The sequence below is a fragment of the Mustela lutreola genome, chromosome 14 (genome assembly GCF_030435805.1).
Source record: "Mustela lutreola isolate mMusLut2 chromosome 14, mMusLut2.pri, whole genome shotgun sequence".
Classification (NCBI taxonomy): Eukaryota; Metazoa; Chordata; class Mammalia; order Carnivora; family Mustelidae; genus Mustela; species Mustela lutreola.
In genome coordinates this window covers 9,370,069-9,382,334 of record NC_081303.1, presented here as the reverse complement: position 1 = coordinate 9,382,334, position 12,266 = coordinate 9,370,069, and the positions used below count along the sequence as shown (strand labels likewise).

At 50.3% G+C, this 12,266-nt stretch overlaps 1 protein-coding gene across 4 annotated transcripts; it reads right to left on the bottom strand.

Annotated features, from left to right (window-relative positions):
* Window positions 1-272: 272 nt before the first annotated feature.
* Window positions 273-9,289, bottom strand: ZBTB18 (zinc finger and BTB domain containing 18). 4 transcript variants are annotated; one of them, XM_059145792.1, is made up of 3 exons: window positions 6,613-8,560; window positions 2,772-4,187; window positions 2,660-2,739 (listed from the first exon to the last, which is right to left on the bottom strand). In XM_059145792.1, the coding sequence occupies exons 1-3, from the start codon at window positions 6,623-6,625 to the stop codon at window positions 2,660-2,662; spliced, it is 1,509 nt and encodes a 502-aa protein (XP_059001775.1). In that variant the 5' UTR covers window positions 6,626-8,560. The 4 variants fall into 4 exon arrangements, with proteins under 4 accessions (XP_059001773.1, XP_059001772.1, XP_059001775.1 ...); XM_059145791.1 differs by lacking the exon at window positions 2,660-2,739 and having other exon boundaries at window positions 3,207-3,345; window positions 3,458-4,187; window positions 6,613-8,598; XM_059145790.1 differs by lacking the exon at window positions 6,613-8,560 and adding an exon at window positions 9,144-9,289 and having other exon boundaries at window positions 273-4,187.
* Between the last annotated feature and the right edge of the window lie 2,977 nt (window positions 9,290-12,266).

Sequence of the window (12,266 nt, the reverse complement as noted above, 5' to 3'; positions counted from 1 at the left end):
CGCGAAGTTCTGTAGATTCACGGATTGCCAGGGAATTACCTTAACATTCTTGACCTAGGTTGTAGAAAATGGGTCACGTTTTAAAAATGTGCATTTGCATCTTAAAGGACCGAAAGCCCAAATGTTTGCACATTTCCAGTTGAGTGAGTTGAGGCATCCTGATCATCCCACAAGCTCTGGACAGAACTGATATTAAAAATAAAGATGCCACGTACAACACATATTTAGGGTCTACGTAGGACATAATCACGACTGCAATGACGCACACAAGGTTCTCAGTTCATATAATTTATTGCAGTTAGCACACAGTTTAAAAATTCACCAACACACCAATAGTACAAAACTAAACAGCATTATAAGTTATTCCCCCCTCAGGAAAATAAAACATACTATGATTGTCAAAGCTAGATGTCAGTCTAAGTTTTAGAACAAAGGAAGAATGTGAAACTAATAAAAGGAAAAAGCAATCACTCACAATGACCACAAAAAGAAAATCCAAAAGAAAGTCCGTTTTTCTCAGACATTGATTGTCTCCTCTAAATTAATAAAAATTATTTTAACATAAACTGTATTTAAAAAAACTAGAAACTCTTCAAGTAACTAAAGATAATGCTCCAAGGCCATTTTCACAGCTTTTTTTTGTTTGTTTGTTTGCTTTAAATGCCATTACAGCCAAATTAACACACATTTGACCAAATATTTCCAAAACAGTCCAGCAACACACAATGGAGTTTTCCATTCAGTATCTTAAGCACAAAAATAGGCTATGTTTACAGTAGTTAAGGCGATCAAATTTTAAACAAAAGCAATTAAAAAAAAAAAAGGGAAAAACAGCAAACGTTTTCCATGCTACTCCCATAGACCTTATTTGTAAGTGCAAGACAGGAAAACAAACACTGTGCAAAATGCTTTTGCCCTGCGTGCTGGTCATTAAAACCACACGTTGGGCTGCAGCCTCTGCTGCCCCGATACACATAGTCTACTAACCCCCTTCCCCACCTTCCCCACGCCAATCAAGGCCGTCCAGTCCTTTCAGCCCGGGGCTTTTTCAGTCCATAGAATCTTTTCATGAGTCGGGGGTGGGGGGGGATGGGGAGGATGAAGGCAGGGAGGGGGAGGGAGAGAGGGTGGGTGGGTAAGGGAGCAGGGAAGAAAAAGAGAAGGGGAGCCACCCCTCCCAAAAAAAAGGAAGAAGAAAAGGAAGAGAGAGAATGACCTATTGTCGGTTTGTGCAGTAGTTACTCTAAAAACGCTCAGCTGGGTAAATGTGTACACCTAAACTTTTGAGCCGGCATGGGTTTTGTGCAATTAGAAGTTTGTTATAAATGCACACTGCACATGCAAATCTTTAAGCCGTTTGTAAACATTTATATTTTCCTTGTTATGTAGCGAAGTTATCAATTTGCAGCTTAAGTTTGTATTCAGCTTAACAGTTTCAACTTAAAGACAGTGGGAAAGTCAATTTAAATTATATAAAATAAAAATAAAAACAGTGCATTTACGTTCTTCATAACACCAGTTTTTTCCCCCAAACGGTGCTATTTTTTTTTCTAAGGAAATTAAATAATTTTAAACTCACTCGTTAAAGTTATACAATGCAAACAAAGACAAAAAATATATTGAAACTCATGCATTTCTGTAGCGTTAATATTTACTTTTCAAGACTCAACTAAGAGCATCAACACAACCTGTCAAGTTCTTTGACACCCCCCCAGCCCGTGTAATCAGTTACAGTATACAAGAACAGTAATTCACATTTTTCAACACACAGTTCAACACTGCTGAAGCTGCAATATCCTTTTCATCCCAAGCAAACCTTCACAAAGACAGCGTCCCAGTGATCCCAGTGTACGTTCAGAATTTCTCTCATTGGGAACCGTCAGAAAACCAGAAGTTGCCACAGAAAGTTTTAAGTCAACTGCTTGTTTAAAAATAGATAATCCAGCATTTCAGAAATTTTCCATTTGGGTCTAAAAGCATTCAGGTTTCCAACAGCCAGAAAAGATTCATGCAATTTTGTGACCTATAAAGAGGCTAATCAAACTGGAGGGAATTTCTACTCTGAAAAAGGAAAGGGGACGACGACGACGACGACGACGACGCCAAGAAAAAGAAAACAGAACAGAAAAACCGAACCAAAACAGAAACACAAAACCAAAACAACGTGGAAAAAGAGCGAGAGAGAGAGAGAGAGAGAGAGAGCGCGCTCAGAAGACAATGCAGTGGCGACAGAATCAAGCCCTGTGAGAGCATCCTGTGACAGGACGAGTTGTTCCAGAGGTCCTCGTTGGCTTCCTTCCCCGACCCCCTCGGAGGAGAAGCCCCCGCTAGTCTCGGACTTGCTCCAAAGTCTCTTTTACCAGAACGCTAAATTAGTGAGAGTCTCATGCTACTCTAAAGTGCAAAACCGAGTTAACGCCCCGACGTTTTAGTTCCAGGAAACAAGGCTGCTTTTAGACCGTACCACAACTAGATAGAGATCTATGTATAGATACGCATATATATATATATATATATATGTATATATATATATTATTTATATATATATATAGATATAGAAAATTATTTCCAGAGTTCTTGCGAGCTATCTTCTAAGGTCCAGTCTCTGACAGTGGGCAAGCTCAGGGCTTCGCTTTTGACCGACAACGAGTTCACCAACTCACAGTGGAACTTGCGGATGTGTCTGTACAGGTCCCCCGACTGCGTGAACCTGCGCTCGCACCACTTGCAGGCGTGCGGCTTCTCGCGCGTGTGCACCACGGCGTGGCGGCTCAGGTTGTGCGAGTACTGGAAGCTCTTGCCGCACTGCGTGCACGTGTAGGGCTTCTCGCCCGAGTGGGTCCGCTCGTGGCGCTTGAGCGTGTACATGCACGAGAAGGTCTTGCCGCACAGCGAGCAGGTGGGCACGTTGACGTCGGCGGCCGGCTTGCTGCGCAGCCCGTCCTGCTCGCGGAAGTGCGTGCTCAGGTGGATCTGCAGGATGTGCGGGCTGGGGAAGACCTTGTTGCACAGCGGGCACATGAAGATCTGGCCGGCCGGGCTCAGGATGTTGGACACGTAGGGCAGCAGGCTGCTCTCCATGCCGCCCTCCACCGGGCCGCGCTCGGCGTCCGGGGTCATCATCTCGTCGTCGCTGCCTTTGTCCTCGCGCTCGAGCTCCCGCAGCACCGAGTCCTCTCTCAGCGGCGCCAGGTGCGCCGGCTCATACTGTACCCTGGCGTTAGTGCTCCCGCCCTCTTTCACAGCGCTATGTTCCATGTCATAGTCACTAGCGCCAACCTCGCTCTCCTCACAGGAAGCCTCTTTCTCCACCTTCACCTGCACCAGGTTGCTTCTCAGCACGTCCTGTGAAGAGAAATAAGAGCTGTTCAGATTTTCAACTCCTGACAGGCTGGACTTGACAGACAGGTCCAGCACACAGTCAACATCTGCCGAATCCCTCACGGAGGTGACAGACCTCTGGGACAAAGACTCGCTGGAGCTGCACGGACTGGCCACTGTTTTGCCGGCGGCGGCGGCGGCGGCGGCGGCGGCGGCAGCGGCGGCGGCGGCGGCGGCGCCGTGGGGCTCGGGCTCCCCGCCCGCCGGGGGGAGGCCCGCCGAGTCCGAGGGCAGGCGCATCCACATGGTCCCCGGCTCGGCCGCCAAGTCCCTCTTGCCCGGCAGGAGGTTCAGTTTGTCGTCTTCGCCCTCGTCCTCGTCGCTGGGCAGGTCGCCGGCCATGTGGCTGCTGCCGTCCGAGAGGCTCTCGACTTTGTCCGAGCAACTGGAGGCGTCCTCCTCCTTCTTGGTGCTGTCCGCCTCCGTGGTGGCTTTCTCTTTCAGCTTCTTTTTGCAGACTTTGACGATGTCATACATGTGCAGATAACTGGCAGCTGCGAGCACGTCTTCAATGGGCAAGTCTTTGAACTGGAGTTTCCCTTCATACATGAATTCCAGCAGGAGAGCGAAAGCTGGGGCTGTAACAATGTCGCTGTTCAGATGAACAATGTCCCTTTTGTCCAGCTGGTCCTTGTAAAAGAGGTGGAAGTACATGCTGCACGAAGCCAGCACAGCTCGGTGCGCGCGGAACTGGGCATCTCCCACCAGCACGGTGCAGTCACACAGGAAGCCCTGGTGCCGCTGCTCGCTCAGACACTGCAGCAGATGTCTACTGTGGTCTGGGAACTCCATGCTGTCTTCATAACCTGCGGACAGACAGACTTCTCGTGAGAGCCGGCTCAGGAGCAACCTTCCAGCGCTCGGGGGCCGCCGGTCCCCCCGCGCACACACGCACGCGCGCACACACGCGCGCACACACACACACACACACACACACACACAAAGATAGTGACAGTGATTCGGCTAGGGCCGCCGAGGTACACGTCCCTGCATTCTAATCAGGCTTCTGACCCCGGGACTACCAGATCATTCGCACAAAACCTAGTCCACGCGAGGAGCAGAAAAAGTGTACTTTGCAAACTTCCTCGCCCCAGCCCAACGGTCCCTGATGCATCCCCACCTTCCTGGAACTTTCAGTTAAGTTTCAAAAGCCTTCATTTCAGTGCAGTCTCTTACTGAGAAGAGGAATTCAGCTCTCTTTCAGAAGAAGTGAAGCTACTCACCAAATTATGTCCCACAAAACCTACAAAACAGCTTTAATTTCAAAGGGAACAGCTCATGGAATGAACAAAGAGAAGTCCCAAACACGTTCTGAAAGATTCAGAAAACTTGTTCAACCGTCCTTATTTTATTACTCTTGATACAGGACTGCACTTAGAAAGCTCCATTTTAACACACACACTGGCTGAATCGAGGGGGAAAAAATGAAATCGCATAATTAGCCCAGAAATTAGCAAACAACTCACTTTTAAAGTCAGAGTGTTACAACAACAAAAGCCCTGTGTATAAAAACAGATGTTAATGCCTTAGGATTTGCAGGTATGGCACACATGTACGAGATCAGAGAGAACTACACCAACAGATGGAAAAGATCATCTTTACTATGAACGAATCCAAATATTTTTTAAATGAATTGAGAAAAAAACCAGTAATATTTCTTTGTAAAACTCTGTACATCCAGAATATCAGGAACCAGAAGGGCTTCACTGAACTCTGAAAATTCTCATCTAAACTTTGATCTGTTGCAAAGCAAATGAATTCCATACTAAAATTATTTCAAACTTTCAAATGAAGGCGTATCGCATTCAAAAGCTTTACAGGTTCAACATCCACCCCCCCCACCCCCAAAAGCCTTGCTAGAAAAAGAGAAACTATTTTTTTTCCCTGACTCTGCCTTACCTCATGCGACAGAAAATACTTTGTTTCATTAAAACTTGATATATTTTTGCTTTCCCACTAGCTTCTATTCTTTCCAATATGCCCGGCTGCCCTTGTTTTCTGGTGAAGGAGGGGGAGATGGAGAGGAAAGGCGAAGATGTACAAAGGGTCAAAATTCAACTGCAAAATTCAACTCCTTAAAAAATTCAAGAAAACCCGACTTCCCCTTTCCTGTGACCAGAAGCAAGGTTCCACACCAAGCAGCTCAGAGTGCATGTGGGCAACGGACACACAGCAATTTAATATTCCAGAAATTACCTCCCTGCTTTTTCTCCACTTTGCCCAAGATGGACCAAAACTTTCACCCTAGCCCCCCAAATACCTTTGCCACGATGCCACCGCTAGAATAAACCAAGATTTACAATACAATCACTTTAAGTGCCCCACAGCTAACATCAATCCTAATCCTTGAGAGGGCTAAAAATAAAGATTGGAGGGCAGCTCACAAGGTAGCCGTGATCAAATTAGGAGGCTGAGAGGACAGAGAGGGACGAAGAAGGAAGCTTATAAACATCTGATCCAGCTGACTGTGGCCATATGGCAGCTGCTGCCCAGATAAAGAGATTAAGAATAGAGGAGTGCGATTACAGCTGTCTGGCCAATTCAGGCAGCTCAAATCTACAAGTTCTAAATTAGTCGCTAACACAAAAACTCCTGCAAATAATTATTGTTATGCTGAAATAAAAGCTCTCTTAAATATATATTTGAAAGAGAAATGAGGAAACCAGTCACACTATTCTCCTGGGGACAAAAGTTTTTTTTTTCTCCCTTTTAAAAAAACCTTCGGTTTCAAAAGCACTACAGCTGTATGTTTCAGTAGTGCTGCTGAATGTTTTGAAGAATAAAGTTTCACAGTGGAATTAATTACACAACAATCTAGCTCCTTAACTAGAATAATCTTCTCATATAAGTTTGAATGCTGGATTCCAGACAGTTGACAATTTCTCTCCCCCCTCCGCCCCACAAGCAAAAGGAATCTAAATAGCAGTGAACAACCACACGAAGCATTTTAATCCAAAGTGATCTCGAAAAGCAACATTTCAAAGCCTTCCTTCACATTTCAAAACTTGCAATATTTCTGTGTATTAAAGTTATTTACTTGCTTGAGCAAAAGGGATAAAAATTAAAACTAAACAAGCCCAAGACTCCCAACTCCAGTAAGATGTTCATTTAAGACTCAGTTTCATATATTATTCCTAAACTGGGTTAGAAAAGTAATGTGATTTTTTTTTAATTAAATAAACAACACACCAAAACAGAAATATGCTCCGTCTAATCTCTTGCTACTCCTACCTTTAGGACACATAAACCTGATTAAGTCCTTTCCTCTGAGTCTCGCTGGCTCCAGGTCTGTTACATCGGTGGAAAAAAAGCAGACTAAGAGAGACAGATGCAAAGTGGAGATGATGTTAGAGAGGAATAAGATACCTTCTCCACCACAGATCCGCACACACTAACTCCCTGTCTGTGTGTTAGAATAAAAGGCTGAGGGATGGCAGGCTGTCAGCTGCTCTGACATCATGTTCAGATGGAAATGCTACCTCCAGCTGTGCTCCTTTTAATGCCATATGCTACTCCTCTACACTCCTGCCACCAGCTTTTTCTTAGGAGAACTTTTCTCTTCTGTTAGTATAAACAAAATACTTCAAAGTCTCCCTTTTTTTCCAAACTTTCTAACAGAAAGAAATGGAAAAACTCAGCATATGGAGTTCTACTGTATTTATGGAATAGCAACACTTCTGTCTTAAGTTGGTGGACTGGCTTGCATACTGACAGCACACTCAAGCCACGGTGCTATGCAGGAAATCCAGATTCACTTTTATTCAACTCCAACGTTTAGTTTCAAAGGCAGCTTAGGGGATATTTTTAAACCAACCCAATTGACATCTCCAGTCCCATTTCGACATTATTACGGTACTTTCATTTTTTTTTTTTTTCTTTTCTGCCCAGATAATTGCATACGTGTCTCAGAATGCTGGAAGACGAGACAGAACTATTACTCCGGCCCGGTTCACCTTACGATTTCACTCTCATTTTAACTGTTTTGTCTCCTACTACTTCTCGATAAAATCTCTCACACTACCACTTCATGCAAATATCGGCTCTCGGTATCAACAAGGTGAAACTGCACTTTCTGAAATCCTGGAAAGAACTTCAGCTCCATGAGACAAATTAATAAACTGATAAAACCTGCTACGGCCACTTAAAATGAGCGCTGCACCTGCCTATCTGATCTGACCCTCCCCTCAGAAAAAAGCAGAACTTTGTCTTCCCCTTGATCTGTGTCCCATAACAATCTTTTTTTGGGTCGCTCTGTAATGTTTCACAATCTCAGGAAAACCTTTCAGCTTTCAGTAAGAAGGGGGGGGGGGGGCGCAGATCTCCTAAGTTTGGGAACTTTTAGCTCGACTTTGTGGGTCTTTTCTAATGGCTGATGAAATCCTCACGTAACCCCAGGCTGGGCTGACCAGCGCCCTGCAAGGTGCTGCGACATCTGTGAATGTCAGATACATCTCCACAGACTCTGGGGACGGTGAGGCGTAGAAAAGGCCCGAGGCGCGAGTGTTGCAGCCCTGGTGATCAGCCCTCCGTCCTCATCAGGAAACCGCGGCCGAGTTAGAGAGTAACAAAAACCAACGTCTCTGTCCAGTCCTCACTTTGCCAAAGTCACAAACCTAACTTTCTCTAACTTCGCGGTGAATGACATAATGACGAACGCCTGTTCGAGGCGGCACTCTTCGGAGCTGCATTCCTCCTCAGCCACACAATCTATTCTCCACAAATGCCCTCGCCCCATTCCAATATATCAGACATTAATCACCCCATTTACCCAGTGGGGTGGGGGGTGAGTGACAGTTTAATGAGTCCCAAGCACCGCAATGGGCCAGCGACTCCCACCCCACAAATCAACCCCTTCATAGTCTTGCTACCGCGGGGTCCAGAGAGGGTTTGCAAGGTTGGGTTTTTTGTTTTGGGTTTTTTTTTTTCCCCTAAGGAGTGGGGGGCAAGGGTTCGGAGTGGAGAAGAGCGGAGCGGGGGAGAAATGCAAATCTCCATGTAGTTCACCGTGCAGAAAACACACGGGGAAAGAGGAAGGTTAAACCACAGGGAAGGAGGTGGAGGGCGGAGAGCCGGTGCAGCAGGAAAACACCTTAAACAGCAGACGAGAAAACAGACCCGGGTCACAGCAACAACAAAAGAAAAGTCGTAAGAAGAAGCCCGCGGGAGGAGGGTGGCTGCTACCGCTTCCCCGACGCCGCGGCGCGCGAGCCCCCGGGGCCTCCCGGCAACTGCACCAGCCCGGGAGGGGCCCCTCCCCCGCCGGCCCCCTCCCCCCCCCCCCGGGCGCCACTGCAGCTGCACCGGTCCCCGGAGCCGCGGCCGTCCCGGGCGCCGCTGCAGCTGCGGCGGCTCCCAAGCCCCCTCCCCCAGCCCGCCGCCCTCCGCACCCGGGAGGCGCCGCCGCAGCTGCACCGGCCGGGAGCCCGCCCCGCGCCGCAGCTGCACCGGCCACGGGGCGGGCAGGCGGGGGGCGGGCTGGGGGGGCGCGGCGCGGAGCCGGCGAGCCCGCACCCCGCCCGACCCCGCAGCTGCGGCGGCCCCGTCCCCGCGCCCGGCCTCCCGCAGCTGCGCCGCCCCCCGCCGCCCCAACCGCTCCAAGCACACAAACTAACTCCACTCGCGGGGGCGCCCCCGGCCCGGCCCGCCCTCCGCCCGCTCTGGCCCGCCGGCCGGGGCCGCACAGCTGGCGCCCCCCGCCCGCCAGGGGGGCCGGGCGCGGAGGGGACGCCGGGTCAGGGGCCGGGGCCGGCGCCGGGACTCACACGGAGCGGCCCTAAGTCACCGCGTCCCCGCCGCCGCCGCCGCCGCGTCCTCCGCCTCCTCCTCCTCCTCCTCCCGGCCGCCGCCGCCGCCGCCGCCGCCGGACTTGGTGGGCTTCCTCCTCCTCTTGCCCCCCTCCCTCCCGGCCCCCCCGCCCCCCAATCCCGGCTCCGTCGCCCGCTCCCCCCTGCCCCCTCCCTCCCTCCCACCCACCCCCGCTGGCAGCCGGAGGAGCGCGGCGGAGCGAAGAGGGCCCCACTCTCAACGGCTCCCCATGGCAGCAGCCCAGCGGCGGCCGCAGCCTGCCAGACACAGCGAGGGAGCGAGCGAGGGAGCGAGCGCGGAGCCGCCGGCCGGGGAAGGGGGGGGCGGGGGACGGGGGGGGGCGGCCGGGGGAGGGGGAGGGGAGGGGGCGGGAGGACGCACCACGCACGCACGCGGCGGCGCCGGCCAGATGTTCCCCCCCCACCCCGCCCAGCCTCGGTCCGCCCCTCTCCTCCCCCTGCCTCCCTCCCTCCCGGCGTTGGGCCTCTGCGATTGACCGTAAGCGGCTGGACCGGCGCTCCCCGCCCGCCCCCAGCGCCCAGACTCCTCCAATGGGAGGGCGGCTTTGCAGGAGGGCGGAGGGAGTGGCGGGCAATCGTCGGATTGACAGGAGGGAGCAGCCAATGGGGGAGACGAACCGGAGCAGCCGCTCGCGCGCGCCAATCGCGGACAGAAACTACCGGCGTGGGCGGGGCCCGGACGGGCGGGGGCCGGTAGCGAAGCGGCGCGGGGCGGAGTCCTCGGGCGCCGCGGCGGTGGCGGCAGCGGCGCCCCTCTGGGTGACTTGGCCGTGAGAAAGTGAAAGGAGCCCGCAGGCGGCGGCGACAGCTGCGCTGGGAGGGGCCTGTCTCCGGGCTCCGAGGCCTCGCGCGCCCTGGGGGTGCGGAGCGAGCCTTTCGGTGTGCACCGTGACCCCCAGAAATACACTTTTAAACGTAGTGGGGCTGGGGTGCGCCGAGTTACGCAGGTATCCTCGGGAGGCAGGGCGCGCGGGGACACGGAGGACCGGAGCCGGCCCGAGGCCGCCCCCTCCGCTCCCCGGGCCGCGGGCGAGGCCGCGCAGTGGTCGCCCGCCCGAGCGCAGGGAGCAGGACCGAGCAGCGCTCGGGCTCGGTCCCGCCGCGCCCCGTCCCCAGGTGCACGTCGGGGCGCCGCGGCCGCGAGCGCGACCGGCTCGGGGAGGCCGGCTCTGGGCGTCGCTCTCCCGACGTCGTCCGGTTGCGGGCGGCGCCTGCGTTGCTCGCAGCCCCCTCGCGTGCCCCGCGGACTCCCCTGCTCCGCGTACACCCTCCCGAGTGACCACATGTTAGAGCCGCGGCAAAATTGGTAGTTGTGGGAGCCGTAGCCGGAGGCTTTAATTGGTACGTATCGAGCCACCCCGTCCAGCTACCGAGGGGGCAAGATGTTGCGACTGCAGCGTCGCTGTTGCTCCCTCCGTCCACGCGGACGTGCCCTCCCAGCCCTGCTCTGGGCGGTTAAACTGGGTTCCTCACGGCCACGAAGAAATGTAGAAACTTCTGTTCCCAAGAAATTGGAACTCTTGTTGAGGAAGGCAGGCAGGCCTGGTATAAAGTTGAATAGCAAGTTTAAAAAAAAAAGAAGAAGAAGAAGAAGAAGATTCAAGAATGTGAAATCGAAAATTGCCCAGGGAGGAAGTTAGTACACCAGTAATTGTCGAGTGAAATGTGTTTATTCTTTGCTAACTGAAGCGGGACTGACAAGCCTGTTGCTAACCAACTTGCCAGGAGACCTTTCAGCTGGGCAAAATGTGCTTTCACTTTGTTCCAGGTCAAATGGATAAACTAAGTTGAAAGTATTGTGTGGGCAAATCAGGCATGTTGAATTCCTAATGAAGTAAAAGCAGGAGCACGTAACATTCTTGGAACCGAAGTACAGTTGTGCCGTCCTGTGAGAAACCGGAGTGATGTTCTCTGCTCTTTCCTCCACTTTTTCATATGCCCTCAGGTTTGATCCCTTAGGTCAAGGCCATCCTGTGATAACTGGCTTTTTAGCCCATGAAACGTCCTGTTGTATGTATATGCTTTTGGTGAATTCTAGATCTTTTAGTCTATGGGGTAGAAGGCCCAATTTCAGTTTGACCTGTTTCCAGTTAGGGAAATTGGTAAATGTTCTCGATGGATGCAACATACTATTAAAAAGAAAAAAAAAAAAAAAGACGTGAGAAGGAGCACATGCTTTGCCAACCAGTTCAGGAAGAAAAAAGGAAAAACAAATGTTTGCATCCTCAAAGCTGTTCCTCACCTATGAAAAGTTAAAAATAAGGAAAGTAGAGTCTCTGGATGAAGAGACATAATGTAATTGATAGTGTCAGGATATTAAATAATAAATTCATGAGAAAATGAGAACAGATTCTCCACGAAACGCTTGGGAACTCCGTTCTGTGGCATACAGAGTAAAATCACAGCTGTAACAAAAGGTTTTAGGGAATGTACCTACAGGGAGAACAGCAGCCCCAGAGATGAGCCAGGGGTCGGACGCGTTGGTGCCTCAAAAGTTGTGGGCATTGTTTCCTAGATCTAGCAGTCTGCTAGAATTCATATTGAAAGCTGAGTAGCATAGCCAGAAAATATAGATTGAATGGATATTTAAGGAAGCAAGTATGTCGTACCTCAATTATGTAAAAGATCTTACGATTTTCTGAAAATGCTTTGAATATTCATACGTTGTCAAAATCAATAAAAACATTTCTGGAGTATTTATTGTGTTCAAGAGAGGCACTCTGATGGGATATGGAAGACAACAAAAAAGCAACAGACAGGTTCTCTCCTTCCTGGGGTTTCAATATGCTGGGAAAGAAGTGGTGCGAATATATTAAAAATCTAAAACAGAGACTAAAGAACAATATCATAGGATATGAGTGTCAGAACTAAACATAATATTCAGTTGTTAAAACCATCTTATCCCTGGTCTCTGATGAGGTGGCATTTTATCTGCCCCTTTTTTCACATTAAAAATTTTTTTTTACTCTGACTTTATTTAAAAAGGTCCTAAACTTACCATAAAAAATGATACTTTTAATCATCTTTGGAAAATCATCAGCATACAAATTGTAAATAAAA